This window comes from Eptesicus fuscus, chromosome 5, assembly GCF_027574615.1.
Source record: "Eptesicus fuscus isolate TK198812 chromosome 5, DD_ASM_mEF_20220401, whole genome shotgun sequence".
NCBI lineage: Eukaryota > Metazoa > Chordata > Mammalia > Chiroptera > Vespertilionidae > Eptesicus > Eptesicus fuscus.
In genome coordinates, this window is record NC_072477.1 from 22,736,452 (window position 1) to 22,763,029 (window position 26,578).

A 26,578-nucleotide genomic window follows, 5' to 3' on the forward strand; every position below is an offset into this window, starting at 1 on the left:
CTGGAGGAGGTGGAGCGCCTGCAAATTCTAGGAAGGCTTTATTTACTTCCTCAGTGAGGGGGCGGGGCCGCGGTCGTCCCTGTGGCCAATCGGGGTTCCCCGTTAAGGGGCGTCTTCCCGGCGTGCTGAAGGTAGAGCACCCAAGTGAGGGGCGTCTTCCCTACCTCCGCCAACAGAATTTGCTGAGGTGGGAGAGGGGGCGAGAGCGCTTTCACTTCTGACCAATCGCCTGTGCCCAAAACCGGGCATGGGGGTGGAGTCAGGAGTTCGGGCCAGTGATTGGCCGGGGGAATGGTCCTCTCCACCAATGAAGAGGTGCGGCAGGATGAAGGGCGAAGTCTGGCAGCTGCAGTTCTGTCACGGGGAGTAGAGGCACCGGGAACCATGGCGGCGGTAGTGGCGGCGGCGGCTGTGCGGGCTCGGATCCTGCAGGCGAGTGAGGGTGGCGCCGAGGGGTCGTGAAGCTAGGAATTGGGTCATTTCCGTCCACTCTCTGAGTCAACCCCATCCTGGCCGACCCTGCTGTTCCCGCAAGACCTGTCCGGCCCTGTCCCACCCCCACCCCGCGCTCCAGGTCCGTCCTCGTAGGATCCAGCCCCGGACAATCGCTCCTGCCCCTCCCACCCTTTTACTTTTGAGCCTCTCCTGGTGTGGCTCTTGGCCCGCTCTCCTCCTCCAGCCCTGCCCCATGTCTGCTGTCACACTCTCTTGCACTCACCTCTCCTTGGTCCTCTCACATTCTTTCCCCTTCACCTCTGTACCTGCCACCTCGCTCCCCCGAAACTCCCCTCTGGTCACCTTTTTTTTTTTTTTTTTAAGAGCTTTTTCACCCGCCCCGAGCGTCCAGATTGTTTCCTTTCCCCACCCTACTTCACTGTGTATAATCCGAGCTCCAGGGGGTGGGGAGGAGGAGGCACTGAGGGGCGAGGGTCAGCGGGTGAACTTTGAGTCTGCTTCTGGAAGTGTACACTAGGTTTCCCCCCAAAGCAGCCCTTTGCTGTTTTCCCCAGCTGTGGCTGTTTGCTTTTCCATATCCCTGGGCTGTCCCCTTGCTTGCCAAGACTTGGTTAAACTTCTTCTCAGCAAAGTTACAATGTTCACATTGGCAGTAAATAAGAACATATTTATGCTACTGTTTGTCCCAAGCACGTGCAAGGGACTAAACATCTCTGAAACAGGTGAGAGAAAACGGGAGCCAAGGAACACACGAAGTGTAACTTCCAAGTTCCTGCTCCTGAGTCCGTTTTTAGTGGGCCAGGACACCCTCAGCATTGCCCATTTAGTGGGCCTGGAGTGTGTGGGGAGAGGGGGCGGGGGGATTGGGTCCTAGGAAGCCAGCCTGAGAGGTGGTAGAGCTACAGGAACTCATGCCTGAGGCCTGTGACCTCCAACTCTCTTCATAGCCTTTCCCTTCTTGTTCATAGCTTAGCAAGGACTTAGAATATGAGGCAAGATTTAGTGCAGACAACATTGCCCCCTCTTCCTCATTACCTCCAGCCTGGGGACTTGTTCCTTTATATTACTGGACTTTTACATGATATTGGTATTTACCACTTTTTAGTGAATTCTACTGCAGAAACTTAATCATTTTTAAGATTCTTAGCAGAGTCAGCAAAGGTTTATGTTTAAATATGCTATTTAATGGGGAAGTGTGGAGAATGGGTTGGGTTTGTCAGATGATCTAGCTTCACTTGTATATTTCTTACTGTGATCCAAGTTTTTTTTCTAGTATCCTTTTTCAGTAGTAGGAAAGCGAAATTTCCACCCTGTGTTTTCCAGTTCTCCTTGAAATCTTTTAACAAAATTTACTTTTTTCCTTTGCCTCCTTCCCTTCCCCTCAATCACAATGAATCATTAAGAAGAGATCCTTAGCCCTGGACAGCTGCTCAGTGATTAGAGCTTCAGCCCTGGGACTGAAGGGTTTCAAGTTCGATTCCCCGTCAAGGGCACATGCAGGAGGCAATCAGTCAATGTGTCTCTCTCTCTCTCTCTCTTTATCTTCCCCCCTCTTCCCTCCTTTCCATTCTCTCTAGAAATCAATGGAAAAAATATCCATGGGTGAGGATTAAAAAAGAGAGAAAAATTCTTAAGAAGGTACTATATTTTGTCTTTTGCATCAAGGTGAAGAACCTCCCTCCCCATGTACTTTATTTTGGAAATACACTATTTTCTTAGTCATTTGGAGAAACTTCTGAATTTAGAACAGAAATAGTAATCCTTAGCCAAATAGTAGTTACTGTAACATGAAACGTTGATAAAGAGCAGCCTAGATTCCGGCAGTCATGAACATTAGAGGACTATCGCCCTAGCCAGTTTTGCCCAGTGGATAGAGCGTTGGCCTGTGGACTGAAGGGTCCCGGGTTGATTCCAGTCAAGGACATCTACCTCAGTTACAGGCTTCTCCCCAGCCAAGTCCTGGTTGGGGCTCATGCAAGAGGCAACCAGTCATTGTGTTTCTCTCACATCGATACTTCTCTCTGTCTTTCCCTCTCTTCCACTCCAAAAATCAATGGAAAAATAGCCTCAGGTGAGGATTAAAAAAAAATTAGAGGACTATCAAACTGACGTGTAAGAGAGTTCATGTTTTCAGTTATTTAAGTACATATTCAGCATAACATCTCTGTTATGGTTGTTAGTAAAATTTAGAACTTCTGCTTCTTGTGGTATTATGATTCCCATTCAGAAAACCAGTCTTAAAGAGTCTCAGTGATTTGCCTCAGTGATGTGGTATAAAAAGCACAGCCTTAGCTGATTGTCTCAGTTGGTTGCAGGTTCGATTCCAGTCAAGGTACAGAGCTAGGTTGTGGGTTCGATCCCCGGTCAGAGCCCATGCCAGAGGCAACTGATTGGTGTTTCTCTCCCTCATCCATGTTTTCCCCTCTTTTTTCTCAATTCATTCGTCTCTCTATAAAAAAATCAATAAAAACATATCCTAAGGTGAGGATTTTTTTTTTAAAAGCACAGGCTTCACAATTATACTGAGATTCTATCCCAACTCCACCATTTCTAGTTTTTAAGAATTTTGGGGTTGGGGGGAGAATGTTTGTGAAGATTAATGAATATAACGGAGTAAGTTACCTGACACTTATGGCTGAAGTCATCCAAGGTTTCCTGACTAGTAACTAAATTCAGGACTTAAGTCTTGGCATCTTTTCCTGTGTCAGGCACTCTCCCCAGGCTTTGGGAAAGGAGAGGAAAATAAAATACTCACTGAAAGCTTCCCTATTGTAATGCAACAATAACTGCTAAATAATAGGAGTGCACAGAGTACTATAGGAACATATGGAAAGAGCCCCAAACTCAACCTGTGGAGTTCAGGAAAAGCTTCCAAAATGAGTTGGCTCTGGGCTTGAGTCTTGCAAGACTAGCAGGCCTTTAGCCAAGGGGAGAAGGGAGTTCCTGGTAAAGCAAATATCAAGTACAAAATACTTAGAGAACAAGAAATTTGGTGTGAATGGACTTAGGGTAGTTTCTTCAGCAACAGTGCTAATGATTGTTTCTCAGGAAATAAAGAAACTATAGGAGATCTAACCTGTCAAAAACTATGTGATATTTTTTTTGTGTGTGTGGTTTTTTTTTAATATATTTTTATTGAGTTCAGAGAGGAAGGGAGAGGGAGAGAGAGACAGAAACATCAAGGATGAGAGAGAATCGTCCATTGGCTGCCTCCCGCACGTCCCCCACCCTCACCCCCCGGGACCGAGCCCTCAACCCAAGCATATGCCCCTGATCAGAATCAAACCTAGGATCCTTCAGTCCGCAGGCCAATGCTTTATCCACTGAGCCAAACCAGCCAGGGCTATGTGATAGTTTTGTTATACCAAATGCAATACCTTTTATGCCTTCTTCACAGCAGGGAGGCTGTGTGCAAGAGAAAAAAAAATAAAACTAAGTAACCTAGAATGCTCAGGTTGGCTGATCCATGCATTTTCTGCCCTATAAGAGAGTATACATGAAACAAAATTAGTATCAAGCGTTTGCTTGGTGTATACTCATTCTTTCATTATGCAAAATATTACTGAGTGCTCATTCTATTCCAGAACAGAGCAAGGGGCAGAGGACACAATCTAGTGATCTAAGGGGAGAGAGACTTAATAATTAAGATATTATTCCATAATACAACATGAGAAATAAAGGAATTCAGGTGTTTTATGAACTCTACAATTAGGTACTTAGCCTAGACCTGAGATTAAGACTCAAAAACTTCTAAGTAATGCCCGGGCCATTATGGCTCAGTTTGTTGGCTGTCATCCCATGCATCTAAAAATTGCTGGTTCCCCTCCTAATCAGGGCACATGCAGGTTCAATCCCCGGTAGGGGGCATGTCGGAGACAGCTAATCGACATTTCTCGTTCTCTCTCCCTGCCTCTCTCTCTAAAAATCAATAAAAACATTTAAAAAGAAAACTTCCAAGTCTGCTACTTCTCTCACTCTCAGGAGTTAACCTTGTTTCTTCTACTTCAGAGGAAACAGAAACCATAATGTGAGAACTTCCTCAACTTCCTACTAGCAAACCTACAAAACTGATCCAAAGTGATGGCTAAGTAGAGAAGAAAGTAGGAATGAGTCAAGCAAAGGGAATGAAGAAATTTCATGAAGAAGCAACAGCCTGTGCAAGAACAAAGAGAGCTCAAAACATGTTTCAAATGGCAGGAACAGAGCACAGAGGAACCTATAAAACTAGAGGAGTAAAGATACTATGTAGAGTCTTCTCAGCAACATCAAGATTAGTCTTTATCCCAAGGGCAGTGGGAAGCCATTGGAGGGTTTTAAACAAAAGGGCAATCTAACCAGATTTGTGTTTTAGAAAGACCCTCTGGCTATGGGATGGAAACTAGGTTTACAAGATTTAAGATTGAAATCCAGGTTAGAGACAGTGATGGTATGGGTGATGGCAGGAGGGATAAAGGAAAAGGGGTGCATTCAAAGATTTCTGAGAGAACAGATTGCCTGGACTTACTTTATTCACTGTGAAAAGAAAGGGAGGAGTTGGGATGACATTCAGGTTTCTGGTTGGGCAACTAGGTGAATAGTAAGTAGTCCCATTCATTGCAAGGTGGGCTATAGGAAACAGAAAGGTTGGTGGGAAGAAGATGAATTCAGCTTTTTCAACCTGTACCTAAATAACAAGTAGAGATAGAGCAAAGACAGTTATGAGGATATTACCTGAAGAGGAAGATTCTGGCTAGGAACTACAAATTTGGGCATCATCAGGATCTAAGTGTTTAAGCCACAGGAGGATAAAATCACTCAAGGAGAGTATGCAGAATGAGAAGAAAAGACAGCCTAAGACCCAATGCACAGTGGCCAGGCAGAGGAGAATGAACTAGCAAAGAAGGCAAGAGATATAGCCCAAGAGAAAGAAGAGATACCAGGGTATCACAGAAGACAAGTGAAAGGGGTTCAGGAAAGAGGGTGTGATTACTATGTGTTATATAAAATTTCCTAGGGTTGAGAGAACAAAGAAAGGCTGACAATTCCCTTATTACATAAAGTTTATTAAGGGAACTTATATCTGAGGCTCCTATTGGGTGACTGGAAGATGGTAAGGATATCCTTTGTGCCATGTGGCAGGCACTAAAGCAAGCATGTCAAATTTGCAGCCCACAATGAATATTTTTGCAGCCAAGCCAATATAGCAGTATGTAAAAAATGTTTTAATAAAATTTTGTAACTTAATTTTACAATATCCTGTTATACATAATTATTAATAACAAACTACAACGTTCGCTAATGACTGATTACTATAATCTTGTTGCATTCCTTTCCCTTACATGCCTTACCCTCAGGTGCACCATTTCTCTCCACTAATACTAGCAGCGAACATTTTAGCAGCCAATTGCCATGTCATTAGTCTTGCACTGATTTGTTTGGTGTGTGCAACAGGAAATATTTTGCTTTAGGAGAACAAGAAAAATAGGTTTATTTGCATTACGCTTATTTGTGCAGTTATTCAGTGTCCAGTAAGTTAATGTTCAAGAAAAAATATTAATTTTTATCTAAATGTTCTATTTTATGATAATGATTACCAGTTTATATCAGTCCTTTGTATTCAGCATGTCTCTATCAAAATAAACCTACATTTCTATTAAAATTGAAGCTTTACAGAGAACCAACAGCAGACTAGAGGAACGCAAGAATCAAGTCAAAGATTTGAATTACAAAGAAGCAAAAAACACTCAACCGGAAAAGCAAAAAGAAAAAAGAATCCAAAAAGTTGAAGATAGTGTAAGAAGCCTCTGGGATAACTTCAAGCATACCAACATCAGAATTATGGGGGTCCCAGAAGAAGAGAGAGAGCAAGATACTGAAAACCTATTTGAAGAAATAATGACTGAAAACTTCCCCCACCTGGTGAAAGAAATAGACTTACAAGTCCAGAAAGCACACAGAACCCCAAACAAAAGGAATCCAAAGAGGACCACACCAAGACACATCATAATTAAAATGCAAAGAGCAAAAGACAAAGAGAGAATATTAACCTTTTGCACTCGAATGTGGAGTGTGACTCGACACGGTTAGCATTAGAATAAAGGAATCTAGAAAAAAGCAAGCGAGTGCAAAGGGTTAAAAGCAGCAAGAAAAAAACAGTTAGTTACCTACAAGGGAGCACCCATACGATTGTCAGCTGATTTCTCAACAGAAACTATGCAGGCCAGAGGGAGTGGCAAGAAATATTTCAAGTGATGAATAGCAAGAATCTACAACCAAGATTACTCTACCCAGCAAAGCTATCTTTCAGAATTGAAGGTCAGATAAAGAGCTTCACAGATAAGAAAAAGCTAAAGGAATTCATCACCACCAAACCAGTATTATATGAAATGCTGAAAGGTATTCTTTAAGAAGAGAAAGAAGAAGAAAAAAATAAAGATAAAAATTATGAACAACAAATACATATCTATCAACAAGTGAACCCAAAAATCAAGTGAATTAAAAATCTGAGGAACAGAATAAACTGGTGAATATAATAGAATCAGGGGCATAGAAAGGGAGTGGACTGATAATTCTCAGGGGGAAAGGGATATGGGGGGTGCAGGAAGAGACTGGACAAAAATTGTACACCTATGGATAAGGACAATGGGGGGGAGGTAAGGGCAGAGGGTGGGGTGGGAACCAGGTGGAGGGGAGCTGTGGGGGTGGAAAGGAGAAACTATTGTAATAATCTGAACAATAAAGATTTATTAAATTTAAAAAAAGAAAAAAAATTGAAGCTTTTGTTTTTTTGCAGCCGATATAAACTTAAACCTTGTTTATTTGACCCGTGTTAGCCTTTGAGTTTGACATGCTTGCACTAAAGGGTTCTATAGGACAGTGCTGGATGAATGGAGTACTAGGGCATACGATACCCCAGATAAGGGGAAAGGTTTTGCATGCTTAATTGGGGTGGGGGTAATGGCCTATTCCAGGAACCAGCATGCTTGGGGCCTAGGGAAGGAGTCAATTAGATAGTCCCTGAGGGGATATTGGGGAAGCAATCTTTGTTCTGGCCAGGATCTAGTTAGCAGGGCCCCATAGCTGCCACATCATGGCATAGTCTCCTTCACACCATGTCACCTTTGCTAAGAGGTCAAGTATGATAGAGTCCATGGGATGTAGGAAGTTACTGGTGTTCAATCATGAAAGTTGGAATAGATTGAAGAGTTAGTAGGAGATGAGGAAATAAAGGTAATTAGTATAGAGCAGCGGTGGCCAACAGGTAGTCCTCGGACCACTGGTGGTCCATGAGGTCCGAAAGGTTGGCGACAGCTGGTATAGAGAACCCTTGCTATTGGTTGGAGAGAGGTTTTTAAGATACAGGAAAGAAAGGATAATTGATGGAAGTGTAAGAGCCAGCAGGAGCCCAGGCTAGGTGGCTCAGCTGGTTGGGTGTCATCCTGTGCACCAAAAGGTTGCTGGTTCAATTCCCTGTCAGGGCACATGCCTGGGTTTCAGGTTCAAACCCCACTAGGGAGCGAGCAGGAGGCTGCTGATCACATCAATGTTTCTTTCTCTCCCTCTCCCTTCCTCTCTCTCGAAAAATCCATAAAAATATATATTTTTTGTTTTGTTGTTGTTAATCCTCACCCAAGGATATTTTTCCATTCATTTTTAGAGAGAGTGGAAAGGAGGGGAAGAGACAGAGAGAAACATTGATGTGAGAGAGACACATTGATTGGTTGCCTTCCACATGCATCCCGACCAGGGCCAAGTATCAAGCCTGCAACTGGTACGTGCCCTTGACCAGAATCAAACCCAGACCCTTCAGTCTGTACGCTGATGCTGTGTCTACTGAGCCAAACCCACTAGGGCAATACAAATATTTATTTTTTAAAAAGAGGCAGCAGGAAAGGTTGGCTTCAGAACACAGGTGCATGGATTAACCTTAGACTAGAGAACAGACACCACTTCAGTCAGTCCACAGATATTGATTGTGCACCTCTGTCTCCCAGTCACTTTGTTCTCACAGAGCTTGCTAGCTACCTTCTCCATTATAAGAGGGAGGAAGGAAAAAAGATGGGTATAATTGCAGGTCGGTTTTGTAGATTTGCTAGTAGGAAATTCTCATCTCATGGTTTCTGTTTCCTCTGAAATTTAGGAAAGCAAAGTCAGCTCCTGAGAGTAAGAGAGGAAGTAGCAGAGTTGGAAGTTTTAAGAGAATTGATAAGTTTTTAAATAGCAAGCAGTGAGAACAAGTAAGTATTTTAATAATAAAATAATAATGACATTTATTGAACACCAACTATTTTTCATATCTGTACAATCTTGATCACAGTAACTCTGTAAAGCAACCGGTACATGCCTTGATCAGAATGGAACCCAGGACCCTCTTATCCACTAAGCCAAACCAGTTAGGGCAATACAGATATTTTTAAAGCAGGTATACAAGCCTACCCTAATGGAACTTACAATCTTTTGGGTAACAAGTAATTAGGCAGTTACAACAGAGACAAATAAACCTGATAGGGAAAGTATTGGCTGCTATGGGAGTACAAAAAGAGGTGGGGGGAGTCCAGCCCAATGCACCTTTTTTTTCCCAATAGATATTTATTGAACACCTACTATGTATCACATTGGTATTGGGGACATGACGGGCTCCAGGAGAGTATTGGTGGTTTGAAATAGCTTTTGTGAGGAATGGAGGAAGAAGCAGAATAGGCATTTGGAAGGTTTGTCTGCTGGTCCAAAGGACCCTTTCTTCTGGACTGGACAGTGCTACAGATGCAGAAATTCTTACACTTCATGCAGCTCTAAACCCTTGGTTAACATGTTCTCTATTCAGACAAGATAATAGATTATTATATTCCAGTCCCAGGTATTTCATATTGCTCACTTTGATTAGACTTTAATATTTATTAAATCAACTTCCATAACATATATGTATATAAACTATTTATTTAGAGCAAGCATGTCAAACTCAAAGGCTAACATGGGCCAAATAAACAAGGTTTAAGTTTATGTATGTGAGCCGCAAAAAAATAAAGCTTTAACTTTCATAGAAACGTAGGTTTATTTCTATAGAGACATGCTGAATACAAAGGGCTGATATAAATTGGTAATCATTAACATAAAATAATAGAACATTTTAATAAAAATTAATATCTTTTCTTGAACATTAACCTACCAGACACTGAATAACTGCACAAATTACTAAGCGTAACACAAATAAACCTATTTTTCTTGTTCTCCTAAAGCAAAATATTTCCTGTTGCACACACCAAATAAGTCAGTATAAGACTAATGACATGGCAATAGGCTACTAAAATATTTGCTGCTAGTATTAGTGGAGAGAAATGGTGTGCCTACTCATAAAGCGCATAAGGGAAATGAATGCAACATGATTATAGTAATCAGTCATTAGTGAACTTTGTAGTTCCTTAATAATCATCTCTCTATATATAAAAGGCTAAGCTACCAGCTGATCGGGCCAGTACCTATGACATGCACTGACCACCAGGGGCAGACGCTCAATGCAGGAGCTGCTGAGCCACAGCAACTTTGCAGAGTGGCCTCTCCCACTCCAGGACTCCTCAGGGAAATGTCGGACTGCTGGTTTTGGCCCGATCTCCGCAGGCCAGGCCGAGGGACCCCACCTGCTGGAGGGACCTCACTCACTCCACAGATGCCCTTCGAGCCCTGGCCCTGCCCCAGGTGTGGCTGGCCAGGGAGGGGCCACGGGAGGTTGGCTCCAGGACATGTCCAGCCCATCTTGCCCAATCCCACCCCACCGGCCACCTTCTAATTAATTTACTTGCAGTGTGCACTAGTCCATGCACCGGGCCTCTAGTTACATATAACAGGATATTATAAAAATTAAATTATGAAATTTTATTAAAATGTTTCTTATATACCATTATATTGGCTGGGTTGCAAAAATATTTGTTGTGGGCCGCGAGTTTGACATGCTTGATTTAGAGAATTATTTTATTGTAACTGATCCCCCTCCCAGTATTCTAATCATAATCTCTAAGGTACATGCGGCATTTTTAAAAATAGCTTTATTGAAATAAAGTTGACATAAACTGTATATATTTAAAGTGTACAATTTGATAAGTTTTAATATTTGTATACATCTATGAAAACATCATCAAATCAAGATAATGATTATATCCATATCCCCAAAAGTTACCCTCTACCCTCTGCTCTCCACCTCCCACATCATCTTTAGGTAATCACTGATGTGCTTTCTGACACTATAGATTAGTTTGAATTTTCTAGTTTTATATAAGTGAATCATCCAGTATGTACTCTTTTTTATGTATGACTTCTTTTACTCAATATAATTATTATAATTATTCATGTTGTTTCATTCTTTTTTATTTCTGGTTAGTAGTCCAATGTATGGATATACCACATTAGTTCCCCTATTCACCCATCCAATGGTAGACATTTGGTATATTTCTAAGGTTTGGGTTGTTATAAATAAAGCTGCTCTGAACATTTGTGTTTAAGTATTTGTATGGGCATATTATACTTATATTAGATACTTGGTTATATACTGTCTTACATTCAACACCTATTGTGTTGAATACCATGCTAAGTGATTTCATATTGTTAGATTTATGGTGACTACATTTTCCAGGCCAAAAATTAGGAAAATATGGACTAATGAAAGAAAAAAATATTTTTAATTGATTTTAGCGAGAGGAAGGGAAATAGAAAGAGACAGACATCGATGTGCAAAAGAAACATCAGTTGGTTGCCTGCCATAGGCACCCCCACCAGGGATTGAACTCGCCACCTAGGTATGTGCCCAGGGACAATGCTCAACCAACTGAGCAACCTGGGTGGGCAAAAATTATTTTTTAAAATCAGTACTGTCCAGAAATTGAGGACACAATCATTATAGCTTCTTGTTTTCTCAACTTGCTGTATCTCAGTCTCATGTCTTCTCAAAGATTATATGACCCTTGAGAACAACCAACATCAAATCCTTTTTCATATATCCATAATACTAGTATAATATTAAACATATAGTATCCACTCACTACATTTTTAATAAATTTCTGCTCTCATTTATAAAAATAATCATTCTTTTACCTCACAGGTTTCTTCCAAGGTGAACTCCACTTGGTATTCAGCATCCTCCTTCTCTTCTTCAGCGGTGAGTTTATTTGTCATGAAAAGTTGACTTCTGAGAAGGAATCAGTATAATTTTTGGGTATTCCTCAAAATTTATCTTCTTTATGTAACTGTGATCAGTGTATATGAAACTTTCTGTCTTGGTTTTCTTATTTAATATGTCTATTATGTTAAGATTTTAATGGCTATGTTATATTCCATTAAGTATACATAACCTGAGTTAACTCATATTTTCCCCATATAACATTTAGATTGCTTCAGTTTTTCAATATTGTTTTACAAACATTTATTTACAGTTTGTTTTTACTTATTTTAGATTATTTCTCTTCTGAAATAAGATAACTGTGTTAAAAGATACAAACATTTTCATGGTTTCTAGAAGTTTAGTTGATCCTACCAGGTGATTTGTACTTCTTGACAACCTTTAGAGTTGTTTTTACAGACCTTGTGTCTGTCAGCCATATGTCATACCTAAAATCTAATAAATAGGACTGGTGCTCAAAATCCTTTCTGTATAAAGCGTGCACACACTGTAGCACAGTCGCTCTTCACCTTTTTTGGTCCACAGACCCTTATGAAAATTTAACAAAAGTAAGCTTCTCAGAAAAAAAAAAGAGATAAAAACATTTTAAAAATATTTTGATCATAGCTCTAGCTGGTTTGGCTCAGTGGATAGAGGTCGGCCTGCAGACTAAAGAGTCCTAGGTTCGATTCCAGTCGAGGGTACTTACCATGGTTGCAGGCTCCTCCCCAGCCCAGGCACCTCCGTCCTGGTCAGGGAGCATGAAGGAGGCAGCCAATCGATGTGTTTTTCTTACACCAATGTTTCTCTCAGTCTTTCCCTCTTCCACGCTCTCTAAAAGATCAATGGAAAAATATCCTTGGGTGAGGATTAAAAATATCATATATTTTGATTATAAAGGTAAGACATTATCATGCTAATGTAACAGAACATCAGCTGGACCAAGAAGTCACAATAGCTAATCTTTATTAACACACAGTCTGAGGCTTTTTTAGTGTAAGCTTTACAGTGACATGTGTTTATTCATGAAGTTCCACTGTGTGATTAGCGGGGAATTTCCCATTTTCAGAGAGGTCACAGTTTTCAGAGACTCTGCCACATCTTAAGAAACACTATAAAAAAGTTTATTGTATATCGCTTTGCAAGTGGCAACATTTCTAGAGAGCAGTAGATTCCTTATCAAGCCAAATTCCTTCCTCTTTGTGATAGTGAGAGAGAAAAGTAAAACAATTAACTAATACAGTATTTTGTGTGTATGTGTTATTGTTTTTCCAGCCAACTGTAAAGCTCTTCATTGATGGGAAATTTGTTGAATCCAAAAGTGACAAATGGATCGACATCCACAACCCAGTAAGCAAACCTGCTTAAACTGACGAGCCTAGAATTCTGAGAACATGGTGGGAAAGTGGGGACCTGGGTGTCTATTGTGAAGCACATAGTGTTGCCTTCGTAGCCATGAAAAATGAAGAAGGCGAGGCAGGGGCAAAGGATGATGTGCTGCTTTTTCCCATCAGGCCACCAATGAGGTCATTGGTCGGGTCCCTCAGGCCACCAAGGCTGAAATGGATGCAGCTGTTGCCTCCTGCAAACGTTCTTTTCCCGCATGGGCAGACACTTCAGTATTAAGCCGTCAGCAGGTTCTGCTTCGCTATCAACAACTTATTAAAGAAAACTTGGTAAGAAATCTGAATGACACCGTTTTCCAAACTGTTGTCCACAGCAGACGTGTCACACCCACAGAGGCCCTTTTAGCTGCACTCTCTCACTGTACAGTCCAGAGAGATGTAGATCATGGTTCTCTTTCTCATATTACTTCTCCCCAGTTTTGTCCTTCCTTTGCTACCTGAGAACTAAAAGGAGACACATCCTTGCATTGGTTTCTCTATTTGTGTGTTTTCTCTCTAGAAAGAAATTGCCAGGTTAATCACTCTGGAACAAGGGAAGACCCTAGCTGATGCTGAAGGAGATGTGTTTCGAGGCCTTCGTAAGCTGGGTGTCCCTCATGGGGAGCTTCAGGAACATTTGGGAAAGGAGCAAAGGAAAATGGGAGGCAAAGATCCCTTAATGAGGGATTGCTTCTTCCTTTATGTTGATTTTGTTATCCCATGTTTTTTAATACTTGTGGAAAATGGCAATACTTCTCAGCAATCTATGAAATTGGTTTACTTCATTTTTTGTTTTACTCAACTGATCTTCCAGTAGGTATGTACATTTCACTGTCTTTTTCCCATTTAGAGAATCTCATTTTGCACAAGCCCTTCTCTCATGGAAGGTCAAGTCAGTGTTTCTTCCCTCTGTCATTGGCCTGAGCCACTCCCTGCCCTCAGGGCTTATTGGAGCATGACAAAGCCAAGTAGTGTACCGTGTGGACAGCTGCTGGCCTGACTGCTTCTTCTCTGTTGCAGAGGTGGTTGAGCATGCCTGTAGTGTGACATCCCTCCTGCTGGGAGAGACCATGCCATCCATCACCAAAGACATGGACCTTTATTCCTACCGTCTGCCTCTGGGGGTGTGTGCAGGCATTGCTCCATTCAATTTTCCTGCCATGATCCCCCTTTGGATGTTTCCCATGGCCATGGTGTGTGGAAATACCTTCCTAATGAAACCATCAGAGCGAGTCCCTGGAGCAACTATGCTTCTTGCTAAGTTGCTCCAGGACTCTGGTGCCCCTGATGGAACACTGAACATCATCCATGGACAACATGAAGGTAACTGCCTTTCAGTAGATGGCACTTAATCTGGCTTCCCAAATACCAAGGTGTTGAGTGGTGATGGGTGTTCTAGAATGAGGAACCTAGGGATGAAGGGATTTACTAAGTTACCTCTATGTTTGAAGACAATATTTGTTAACTATTCTGCTGTCTCTGTGCTAAGGTAACTAACTAGGGAGTAGCAGTGCTTCTTGCCCTACAAAATACATTGGAACAAAGAAATATGGATTAGGGCAAGACACAGATAAGATTAAAGAAAAAGTTTTCACTTTAATATTGAGAAAATTTATGAGGATTTTTAATTCAGAGACTCACTTTACGGACCTCAGAGAGACTAAAGGCCTTCTAATTCATAAAATAATAGCTACTACTTAAAAAGTGCTTCTGTGTTTCAGGCACTGTTCCTAGTATCTTTCATAGATTATTTCATTTAATCTTTGTAAGAACCCATTTAGATAGATGCTATTTTTCCATTTTACAGATAAGAAAATTGAGGCATAATGAAATTAAGTAATTTGCCCAAAGTCACACTGCTAAAACCTATCAGAGCCAAGATATATATATATATCCAGGAAGGCTGAACCTGGTTTTTACTTTTAAATATAGTCATGTGGCACATAACGATGTTTTGGTCAACAAGAGACTGCATATACAACAGTGGTCCAAAAAGATTATAGAGTTGAAAAATTCTTATCACCTAGTGACATTGTAGTCATGATAACATTGTAGTGCAATGCATTACTCACATGTTTGTGGTGATGCTGGTATAGAAAAATACAGCATATGCAATGATGTACAATACATACTACTTAATAATGATAGTAAATGACTATATAACTGATTTGTGTTCTTACTCTGCTATTCTCTTTGGTATTTCTACTTAAAAAATAAGTTTGCTGTAAAATAGTATGTCATATTATGCTGGCAGCAGTCTTATACATCTCACGTTTACTGCACCTGTTGATTGCATCATTTTCTCGTGTTTAATTTAATCTCATATTTTTTATACAGAAGCATACTGTACAGGTTTGTAGCTTATGAACAACAGGCTATACCATCTAGGTTTGTGTAAGTGCACTCTATGATGTTTGTGCAATGACAAAATTGCTTAATGATGAATTTCTCAGAATGTTTCTCCCATTGTTAAGCGCACATGAGTGTACTGTGCTATATTGTCTCTCACATAAGGGCACAACAGTATCTGAGAGTTCTGGTATGTAGTGACAGTTGAAGAAATATCATATTATTAAAGAACAGAAGTGTTGAGTATTGAAGGGCTGTTATTTTGGAGAATTTTATAAGAGTGTGTTTGAGCCCAAACTGAGGACAATGCCAGGAAGCAAGATCTCAGAAGCTCTGAAGGGCTGTTATTTTCAAGAAAAATAGGAGTTGTAGGTTTCAGAGTTAGAAGTGGAAATTCTGGAATAGCAAATGAGAAAAATAATGAAAGGGAAGATGCTAAATAGACTTTATAGTTTAAAGCATTAAGAGGACAAAGAAAGAGAGAACTTCAAAATGGGAATCCAGCATTGAAACACAAAAGTATGAAAATTTCTCCCTCATAGTAGTGGGGAAAGGGAAAATTTGTTATGTTGAGAAACCTATAGTCATTTGTTCCTTTATGGTGATCATTTATTTTCCTTTTAAAGCTGTGAACTTTATTTGTGATCATCCGGATATCAAAGCAATCAGCTTTGTGGGATCCAACCAAGCAGGAGAGTACATCTTCGAGAGAGGGTCAAGACATGGCAAGAGAGTTCAAGCCAATATGGTGACTTCTTATTCCTTCTTTCTTTCAAACTTTGTTATATGTATTAAATTTACCTAGAAACAGCCCTGCAGCAGAGGGGCCTCTCCTCCCACTCTAACGCCAATGGTATGGAGGAAGAAACAGGGCCAGAACCAGATGTTTCCTTATTCCCATTTCATCCTGAATAGCTTTCCTTTAATGATGAATATTGTGATGAGGTTTATTCTAGGTGACTTTAATTACCTTTTTAAGTGTGTGTGTATATATATATATATATATATATATATATATATATATGATATATATAAAATATATATTTTTTATTGATTTCAGAGAAGAAGGGAGAGGGAGAGCAAGATAGAAGCATCATTTGTGAGAGAGAATCATAGATCAGCTGCCTCCTGCACACCCCCCACTGGAGATTGAGCCCACAACCCGGGCATGTGCCCTGACTGGGAATCGAACCCTAACCTCCTGGTTCATAGGTCGATGGTCAACCACACTGAGCCACACTGGCCGAGCAACTTTAATTACCTTTTATCTTATACAACAAATTTGGGTGCCCAGGGGCACATTTTTCCCTGAAAATGTTATTCATATTCTTTGGGTTTAGCAGTAACAGCCGAATTCTGGTTCTGGCCCTGTTTCTTCCTTCATACCATGCTTTTCTAGCACTTTTACCTTTTCCTTCTTTTAAGGCGTATCCTAACTACTCATGTCCAACTATCGTCTTCCCTAAGAGTTCAGACTATTTAAAGCACTGAGAAGAGCCTCATATCCCTATATGAGATGTGCGATTTACTTGATTGCATAGTTTTGCTGTTCTCTTACTAGTTCCTTGTCAAATACTTAGTACTAAATATAAAGCCCAATTACTACTTTCTCACTCTTTGACTAATGTTGCTTAAAGAATAGCCACTCGAGCACAGGTTTGGAAACTTCATGATATGCCTACTTACTTATTTTTATGGCCGAATGTATTTTGGCCAGTTTGACTTAAGTTCCTCCCAGTTCACAGTATACTGTGTGTAATGGGGTAAAATTAAGTAGCTGGCATGGTATTTATCCATGTAATCAATTATAATTGTATCTGAAAACATATGTGTGGAAATGACCAGATGGTATCCTTCATAGAAGTTCATGAGGCTATGTATCTAGAAGCAAGCCAGTCTGGGGAACCTCTTTCCAGAACTTGTTTATCAAAAGAGGGCTACCTCCTATTTTGCTTCATCTGGCTACTGGCATTCTTACTGGCAGTTGTTTACACTGCTATTCATGTAACTGGAAACCCCAGCAGACAACAAATTCTTTCCTATCTAACAGGAAAGAGAAAGTAGTTCTCATTGGTTCCTGGATGCAGTGTTAGCCTATCAGTTTGACTTAAATGTGATGATTGGGGTTCTTCTTTTTTTTTTTTAAATCTAAATAAACATGTATCAGCTTATCAACTGAAAAAGTGTGGGAGGGGGGAGTAATCTGGAGACTTGCTCAATGTTACCAAGACTTTAGCAATATCAAAATAATAAATCTATCCTCAAAGCGGCAAAGGATAAATTCTCTAGTCCTTACCTTAAATTTTCATTTGAAATCTCATATTATTTACTATATGATTTTTAGCATAATTTTATTTTGTCAAGGCAGATTCATGTGCTTTCTGTATTTCCTTAGGGAGCCAAGAACCATGGGGTAGTCATGCCAGATGCCAATAAGGAAAATACACTTAACCAGCTGGTTGGGGCAGCATTTGGAGCTGCTGGTCAGCGCTGCATGGCTCTTTCAACAGCGATCCTTGTCGGAGAAGCTAAGAAGTGGCTGCCAGAGCTGGTGGAGCGTGCCAAAAACCTGAGAGTCAACGCAGGTAATCGGTTATCTGCCTCGTTCCTTTAGACTTTGCATCTGTGGCACCAAGCTCTTGGTTTTAACATTGGCTTTGGCCAATGGGAGCAATCATATCAGTTTTTACCATTGCCTCTCTTTATACTGAACCTGTTTGGATTAATCTTTAGTTGGCAGTCATAAGTTATGTTAATGAAGACCTTAAACACTTCTGTGTTGTTTATAGGAGACCAGCCTGGAGCTGATCTTGGCCCTCTGATCACGCCTCAGGCCAAAGAGCGAGTCTGTAACCTGATTGATAGTGGAACAAAGGAGGGAGCCTCCATTCTTCTTGATGGTCGAAACATTAAAGTCAAAGGCTATGAAAATGGCAACTTTGTTGGACCAACCATCATCTCAAATGTCAAGGTAAACAACTCTGGATTATTTGTTTCCCATATATGGTAGCTGAAGGTACTTTAGAGGCTATGGAAGCTCATCCCTCTAATTTATAAATAAAGTACATTTAACGACTAGAGACTTTATTTCATGCCAGAATTATTCAGTTATTTTATCTAGAATCTGAATAAACCTCCCTTCTCACTCCTAATCTCTTTCTACTCTACTAGTAGTCAGCAAACTTTCCATAAAGGGCTGGATAGTAAATATTTTTGGCTTTGCAGGGATATGCAATGTCTGTCACAACTACTCAATTCTTGACATATTAGTATGAAAGCAACCATTAACATTGTATAGCTGTGTTCTAGTAAAATTTTATTTATGGACAATGAAATTTTAATTTCAAATAATTTTATATGTCATGATTGATTTTTTTCAACTGTTTAAAAAATATAGAGCCATGGCTGGTGCTAAGTGGTTAGAGCATCAGCCTGAGCACCGAAGGGTCATGGGTTCAATTCCCAGTCCTGCAGGTACCTGGGTTGCAGGTCCATCCCCAGCCCAGGTCGGATACATGCAGGAGGCAACCAATCAATGTGTCTCTCTCACATCAATGTTTCTCTCTCTCACTCTCCCCCCCTCCCTCCTTTCCACACTCTCTCTAAAAATGAATGGAAAAATATCCTTGGGTGAGGATTAATAATAACAACAACAAAAATTATTCTTAGCTTGTTGGCTGTACAAAAACAGGCAGCACGCCATATTTGGCCCAATGGCCATATTTTGTCAATCCCTATCTTATACTTGTTACTTATTTGTTTAATGTTAAATTTTTTCCCATTCCTTCTTACTCCTAGCTTATAGCTATTGCAGCTATATCAGCCACCAATATTTATTGAGTACTTTGTGCCCTAAATTTAGCTGCATCTTTACCAGAAAGTGACAAAAGGAAGTTAATTTTTATTATCAAATAAAAATGTTTATTTATCAAAACTCTACATGTTTTTCAGCTAAAATTAATGCTAAGTTGAGGTTAGGAGGCTTTTGTTGAAATACATATGTCCCCACAAATCCTACTATAATCCTGAATAATTAAGTTGAATGTAAGTGTAGTAGAAATTATGAAATCTCTTGCCAAAGAACCATGGAAAAAAATATCCACTTATAAACAATAAACACAGCTGACTAGCTACAGTGGTAAAGAATGTTTTGAATGTTTAATGTGACCTGATATCAAAATATAAATGTGCAGACTCATTTGATAAACAAAGGAATGAATGAGAATGGATTGTTTATGTTATAGAAAACTTAGCACAGGGTTTCTTTAAACAGAAAGAAATCTCCTGTGGTATTTTAAATACATATTTGATTTACTTAAAAAATGAATGTTCATGTAAGTTTTCAGTAACATAATAATTGTATAAACAGGTTATACAAGTATAAAAGAGGAAGCTAGTGATGGGTCATGGGACCTAAAAATACAATGCTTAAAGGAAAGGATTGTAATTGTATTTAATGGGAATTTTAAGTTATTGATAAGATTGGTAGCTTGGAAGACGGAACACAGCAAGAAAGCACTTTTAAAAAAAATAAGTGCTTTAAAATGAAAAGTGATTACTAACATGAAAGCTGTCTATGTAAACAGTGGGCTCTAAATTAACAAATAAGTATAAAATACTGACTTCTTTTCTGGATGCATCACTCCTGGCAGCCAAATATGACTTGTTACAAAGAGGAGATTTTTGGTCCAGTTCTTGTGGTTCTGGAGACAGATACTTTGGATGAAGCCATCAAGATTGTAAATGATAACCCATATGGAAATGGAACTGCCATCTTCACCACCAATGGAGCCACTGCTAGGAAATATTCCCACTTGGTGGATGTTGGACAGGTTTGTGAAAAGAATTTTTAGGAGATTCTTATAGCCACTTACTGTTTCCTGGGGAGATGGTAAACAGTGATCAGTTGCTACCGCTCTGATCTCCCACAATACCTCATTTTCTTCCTCAGGAATAAAAGTTCAGTGAGATGGATATAGGGTGGAAGGTGGGTATTTAAACTTGGTCTCTCTAATGCCACACATTTATGCTTCTAAATGGAGAGTTCCTTTGTTTGAGTCGTTTTCTTAATATCTGACGTGGATTTGTTCTGCTTTAGGTGGGTGTGAATGTCCCCATTCCAGTGCCTTTACCAATGTTCTCATTCACTGGCTCTCGATCTTCCTTCAGGGGAGACACCAATTTCTATGGCAAACAGGTAACAAAGTTTTTTTAAATGTCTTTTCCTCTAAGAAACTTTTACATATTCAGGAACAAGGATTCTGCAAGGAAGGGTCTGCCAGCAGCCTCTGTGAGGTCATATATTGTTCATCACTGCTTGTCAGTAGGTCCCCTACAAAAGATTTGAAAGAGAACAAAGTTTTAGGGGAAAAGCATAAGGAAGTCCAAGCCTTTATACTAGTATATGCCCTTTCCTCTGCCTCCTCATTTTCATCTAACTCTTAATCACCTGTCATGTCTCCATTTAAAGTATGGACTCCTCCAGAAAACCACTTGACTACCACCAGTCCTTTCCTCAGTGCTCAGTTAGGTATGCCCTCATGTGCTCCCACCACTCCACATATTTCTCCCTGTAATGGTTATTCACTTACAAAAAACTTCATTGAGCACCTTCTCTGTACCAAACACTATTCTAGGCACTATACATACAGCACTGAAAAAAAAAAAAGCAGATCTGAAACCAAATTGCCTGGGTTTAAACCCCAGCTTGGCCAGTTATCAACTCTGTGACCTTGGAGGATACCTTCTCTTTGCCTCAGGTTTCTTCATTTGTAAAATGAAAATAACAATACCTATATTTCATGAGGCTATGAGGATTAAGTTACCACTGTTATCACATTCTTCAGGAGGTGCATATTTCCTAAGGCAGAAACAGTCATGGCATATTCAAACAGCAGAAATGGGCTGGAGCACAGGGAGTGAATGAGTAAGACAGTGGGGTAAGAGATGAGGTTAGAGAGGTAGGCGGGGACAAGTCATGTAAGAATCTTTAAGCTATGTTAAGAAGCCCACATTACCCTTTAGTTATTTACTTATCTAGAGCACCTGGCACAAAGCAGGTGCCCAAACATGTGTTGAACAAATGGGTTAGTGGAATTTCTTTATAGTCCTACAGAAATTCAGCCATTCTGGAATATTCAGTGATAAATTACTTTTTTTTTCTATACAGATCTCTTTTTTATAGGTTAATAAAAAATTAACAGTGGACTTACATAGCAGTGTGGCTAACTGGCTAAGAAAAAATTTGGTTATTTGGAGGCTTATTATATAGTTTGTGACAAAAATGACAGCTTTTATAAAACTAACCAGTATATGCTATTAACAAAAATTTCTTAATAAGTTACTCTGTAAGTGAGGCTTCTTGGAGGAAAAGACTAACCTCATATAGAGTTTGAAGTCTAAAATCCTCAGGTAATTAAATTGCTAATTTGCATTTTAAAATGAAAGTATCATCCTATATAATAGAAGGGTAATATGCAAATTGACTCTAACAGCGGACTGACCGGGAAAGACAGGTCGCTATGACATGCACTGACCACCAGGAGGCAGATGCTCAATGCAGGAGCTGCCCCCTGGTGGTCAGTGTGCTCCCACAGGGGGAACTCTGCTCAGCCACAAGCTGGGCTGACGGCTGCGAGTGCAGCAGTAGTGGCAAGAGCCTCTCCCGCCTCCTCAACAGCACTAAGGATGTCCAACTGATGGCTTAGGCTCGCTCCCTAGGGACAAGCCATCAGTCGGACATCCCCCGAGGGCTCCCTGGCTGCCAGAGGGATGTCTGACTGCCAGCTTAGGCCCAATCACCTGGGGAGTAGGCCTAAGCCAGAAGGTGGACATCCCCCAACAGTACCCGGACTGCAAGAGGGCGCAGGCCAGGCTGAGGGAACCCCCTGAGTACACAAATTTTCGTGCACTGGGCCTCTAGTCTTATATAATAAAAGCCCAGCGACTGAATGGCAGAACGACCAGAACAACCGGAACAACCACAGTCCATTGCCCTGGCCGGCCCCACCCCCAATCGGCCCCCATTAGGGTGGGCCGATTGGACCCCACTAGTGCACGAATTTGTGCATCAGGCCTCTAGTCTATATATATATATATAAAAGCCTAATATGCTAAGTGTCCGACTGATCGGTCGACCATTCAGTTGACTGCTCGACCAGTTGCTATGACATGCACTGACCACCGAGGGCAGACACTCCAACTGGTAGGTTAGCTTGCTGCTGGGGTCCGGCCAATTGGGACTGGGCAGGCCGGGCTAGACATCCCCTGGAGCCAACCTCCTGCGGTCCCTCTCTGGCCTCTAAAATATTTCTTCTAATTAATTTCCTTTCAATGTGCATGAATTTGTACACCAGGCCTCTAGTTCTTACATAATATAAACTTTAGTTGCATTTTACATTGAAAGTATATAATAATCTCTCAAGTAGTTTTCAATATATTAACATGGCCCAGATTTTGTCAAGTAATTCTAGAAGAGTATTTTAATCAAACTAGTGTGTTTTTTCCAATAATATCTTTTTAGCTTTCTAGTAATTTGGTATTAGATCTGTCTAGTCTATTCTCTTTTGTGCAAGCCTGTACTTACAAAATAAACCATGTAGATATAAAGACTTAAATATGCTGAACGTTTTTGCCTTTTATGTTATTGATTATTTAGAAATGAATGTGTATATCAGACATTTTACTTTAGATTTATAAGATATTGTGGATTTTACTGCTTCAGTATAGCTGTTCATCACTGACATTTGTCAGAAATGCCTAATATAGATTTCATTCTTTCACTCCTTTCTCTTCTTCATGGGAAGGAGAGATTTGTATGCCATTTCATTTCCCCCTCACACATTGCTGTGAGGTGAACATTATGTCACAGATAAGGCCCAAGGTTAAACAGCAGTCAACAAGGAGTAGAGGCAGGATTTGAGCCATGCCCCTAGACCTCAAAGCACATGGTATTCAGCTCTAGAAACAGAATGACCTACAAATTTAACAGATTACATTGGCCAGTTTCAGCATAATGATAACTAAGGTTTGACTGTTTACTATGTGCCAAGTATTATGCTAAATGTTTTAGAAAAACTTACATGAACAATATGTTGGATTTTAGTTGTACCTATTCCTCAAGTAAGAGAGTGAGTAGTACTTTGCAGCAACTCATTCAAACGTTGATTAAAAGAGAAATCATGAAGTCTCCCCCAAATATATGCTAATTCTCTCTTTCTCTATTTCTTCCTTTGTTCTCTTTAGGGCATCCAATTCTACACTCAGCTAAAGACCATCACTTCTCAGTGGAAAGAAGAAGATGCTACTCTTTCCTCACCTGCTGTGGTCATGCCTACCATGGGCCGTTAGAATGAGTTGTTCCAGACTCAGTCCATCCTGAGTCCTCTCCCTTTATTCTTGACTACCTTCATTTGCCAACTTTGCTCAGATCAGGTCCCTGAGAATGGAATACCTTGTAACTAAAATCTTTCTCAGAACCATTAGCCTCTGCACAGTTGCTATAAGGAGACTCCTGGTGTAAATCTGAAGCCAGATTTTTACTTTTCATACTTCTTTTTTTTAGGTAACTGTTGTTAACTGTGAAATGTTTATCTGGAACGAAAGCTTAGAGCTGTTTTCTAAAAATTCTCATGACTTGAAGGGAAGATTAGTGTTTGTAAAGAAGATCTTCCATAATTCACCCTTTGGTTGACCTTCAAACACAGCCCTACATAATTGCCAGTGGGGGATACCCCACTGCCAGGCTTTCCTGAGCCTCTCATCCCATACTACACAAGATATAGTCCATTTCTACTTATCCCACAGTTGTGACAACTGTTGGATTCTTTTTGCTGAATGCCACTTTGTCCTAGTGATTCATGACCACTAAATTCTGTCATCACCTCTGTCCTGCTTCTTCAAATAATTTCTCAAGGATACCTCAGTATGCATTGGATAAATCGCCATTTTGTTGTGTGTGCCAAATGTTAAATTTTAGAGTTTGCTTCAACAATCATTAATTAACAATTCAGTTATTAACTCAAATGCCAATAGGTTTTTTTGTCTGTTTGTTTCTAGGCCCTGATATCAAGGGGAGTTTGCCTTAAGCAAGTCTAGCCTGATTATATTTTTTAATAAAACAACCCTTAATATAGAATAACTGACTAGGGTCTAAGACATTTTAAAGCTTTTCATGACATAAAGTAGTAATAAAGAAATGCTTTGCCCTGCCTGATGTGGCTCAGTTTGTTGGAGCATCATCCTGTGCACCAAAAGGTGGTTGGTTTGATTCCTGGTCAGGGCACATATCCAGATTGTGGGTTTGATTGCTGGTTGGCATGTGTACAGGAGGTAGCCAAACAATGTTTCTTTCTCTCTTTTTCTTCCTTCTCTCTCTCTCTCTCTCTCTCTCTCTCTCTCTATCTCTCTCTCTCTATCTCTATCTCTATCTCTCCCCCCCCTCCCCTCTCCCTGCCCCTTTCTTTCTTCAAAATCAATAAAACCATATTTGAAATTAAAAAAATTCTTTGACAGATTCTTTTGCTACCATTAATTCAACTTGTCTTTATGCTTTTTGTTTCTTTGATGTAGCTAAGCTTTAAGTCAAATAGATATTGATATGCTAATCAAAATAGCTTCTGCTTTTTTGTTCTACATCCTATTAAATCCTGTCTTTCTGATGCAGTTTTCACCCAGTGAACTAGGAGAAGGCTTCTGGCTCTGATAGCGTAAGTAATCTCTGGTCCTTAGCCAGATGACATAGGTCATTTATTTTTCTATTTCTCTTTAGTCATATGGATAATGCTGACCTACTCCATAGGAGTTACTCAGTGAATTAAGGATAGTGAAAAACCTTGAAAATGTTTGTGCACTCTACATAATTTAGGCTTATTACTACCACCTACTGATAGAATATCAAAATCTTCAGTCACTTAAGGCAGCGATTTTCAACCTTTTTCATTTCATGGTACACATAAACTAATTACTAAGAATTTATTATATTTTTTGCCAAGTTGACAAAAAATTGGTATAATTTGGATTTATTTACAAAAAAAATAGTAATAGTAATTACCTACTCTTTTTGCTCCAAAATTACTTTTTTCAAAATCAGGTGTATATACTTAATAAGGATTTTTGGTACCCAGAATTAATCAGATGCAACTTTATTATGCAACATGACCAATAAATGCAACTCTGTTATATGACCTATATATTAATGGTTCAAGACAGGGCATTCGCCTTTGAGACAGCATGGAGGGACCTGGAGAGTATTATGCTAAGTGAAATAAGCCAGTCAGAGAAAGACAAGTATCACATGATCTCACTCATGTGGAATCTAATGAACAAAATAAACTGATGAACAAATGGATCCAGAGACATAGAAGTGTAGAACAGACTGTGGAATCTCAGAGGGAAGGCTGGGGAGTGTGGGTGGGTGGGTGGGAAGTGATAAACCAAAGAATTTATATGCATATATGCATAACCCATGGATACAGACAATAGGGTGGTGAAGGCCTGGGACTTGGGGGTGGAGGTGAAGGCGGGCAGGCGGGCTAGAAGGGGTCAATTGGGGGAAGGGGGAAATGGGACAAATGTAATACTTTCAACAATAAAGATTTAATTTAAAAAGGGGGGGGGGGGTGGCATTCACACCGGATGGCTCTTTTGTGTTGGCTGTTGTCATTCTTTTATTTGACAATCTAAGGGAAAAGAGGTCAGTGCTCCTGACTAGTCAGGTTTTGCATATTTTAAAAATTCTTGTGGCACACCAGTTGAAAATCGCTGATTTAAGGTGACTAGAATTTTAATAAAATACATTTATGACCCTACTGGGTCTTCCTGATTTATTTTGTTTTATTTTAGATTTGCCTTCCTAAAGATGAGGCAGTAGAAATTTATAGAATGTCCCTTGTTTTATCTCTTATCACAGCTGGCAACTGGTAGTGATATTTAATCCAATCCAATAACTAGAGGCTGGATTGAATAAAAGATCATACTCTCTAAATTCCAAGTGGAATTAAATCACAGAGACTCCTAAATTTTCCTTACATTTAACGGAAATCACTTTTTTAAAAAATACTAATCAGGAGGCAGCCTATCAATGATTCTCTCTCATCATTGATGTTTCTCTCCCTCTCTCCCTTCCTCTCTGAAATCAATAAAAATATATTTTTAAAAATACTAATCAGAATAATGAAAATGGCAGGTATAATTAAATTAGAAGGTGTTTCAATATTTTTTTAAAAAAAGAATCATGTTCCTCTAATTGGAATCAATTTATTTG

General features: G+C 39.9%; 2 protein-coding genes and 1 long non-coding RNA gene across 5 annotated transcripts in view; 1 reads left to right on the forward strand and 2 right to left on the reverse strand.

The window, feature by feature from the left end:
* The first annotated feature begins 271 nt into the window (after window positions 1–271).
* ALDH6A1 (aldehyde dehydrogenase 6 family member A1) lies at window positions 272–24,689 on the forward strand. 2 transcript variants are annotated; one of them, XM_008138843.3, is made up of 12 exons: window positions 272–432; window positions 11,525–11,581; window positions 12,857–12,931; window positions 13,096–13,257; window positions 13,487–13,565; window positions 13,987–14,289; window positions 15,942–16,063; window positions 17,711–17,900; window positions 18,105–18,286; window positions 19,968–20,147; window positions 20,414–20,512; window positions 23,560–24,689. In XM_008138843.3, the coding sequence occupies exons 1-12, from the start codon at window positions 292–294 to the stop codon at window positions 23,662–23,664; spliced, it is 1,695 nt and encodes a 564-aa protein (XP_008137065.3). In that variant the 5' UTR covers window positions 272–291; the 3' UTR covers window positions 23,665–24,689. The 2 variants fall into 2 exon arrangements, with proteins under 2 accessions (XP_008137065.3, XP_054571895.1); XM_054715920.1 differs by lacking the exons at window positions 19,968–20,147; window positions 20,414–20,512.
* Window positions 3,849–20,421, reverse strand: LOC129149115 (uncharacterized). Of its 2 annotated transcripts, none has more exons than XR_008556065.1 (4): window positions 20,190–20,421; window positions 12,291–12,415; window positions 11,518–11,611; window positions 3,849–3,936 (listed from the first exon to the last, which is right to left on the reverse strand). It is a non-coding gene; the product is annotated as an uncharacterized LOC129149115 (long non-coding RNA). The 2 variants fall into 2 exon arrangements; XR_008556066.1 differs by lacking the exon at window positions 20,190–20,421 and adding an exon at window positions 19,939–19,991.
* The window catches only part of BBOF1 (basal body orientation factor 1), a 35,515-nt gene continuing 29,457 nt past the window's right edge, over window positions 20,521–26,578 (reverse strand). Inside the window, exon 12 of the mRNA XM_008138842.3 lies at window positions 20,521–20,647. Coding sequence (XP_008137064.3) covers window positions 20,636–20,647 — 12 coding nt within the window. The 3' untranslated portion in view covers window positions 20,521–20,635. The remainder of the gene's footprint in view (window positions 20,648–26,578) is intronic.

What these genes read in the sequence shown, in the direction of transcription:
- ALDH6A1 (XM_008138843.3), top strand. Translation starts at nt 292, where the DNA reads ATGGTCCTCTCCACCAATGAAGAGGTGCGGCAGGATGAAGGGCGAAGT. An exon ending in CCTCCTTCTCTTCTTCAGCG is followed by an intron (nt 11,582 to 12,856) that starts GTGAGTTTATTT and finishes TTGTTTTTCCAG; the next exon opens with CCAACTGTAAAGCTCTTCAT. An exon ending in AGATGTGTTTCGAGGCCTTC is followed by an intron (nt 13,566 to 13,986) that starts GTAAGCTGGGTG and finishes TCTCTGTTGCAG; the next exon opens with AGGTGGTTGAGCATGCCTGT.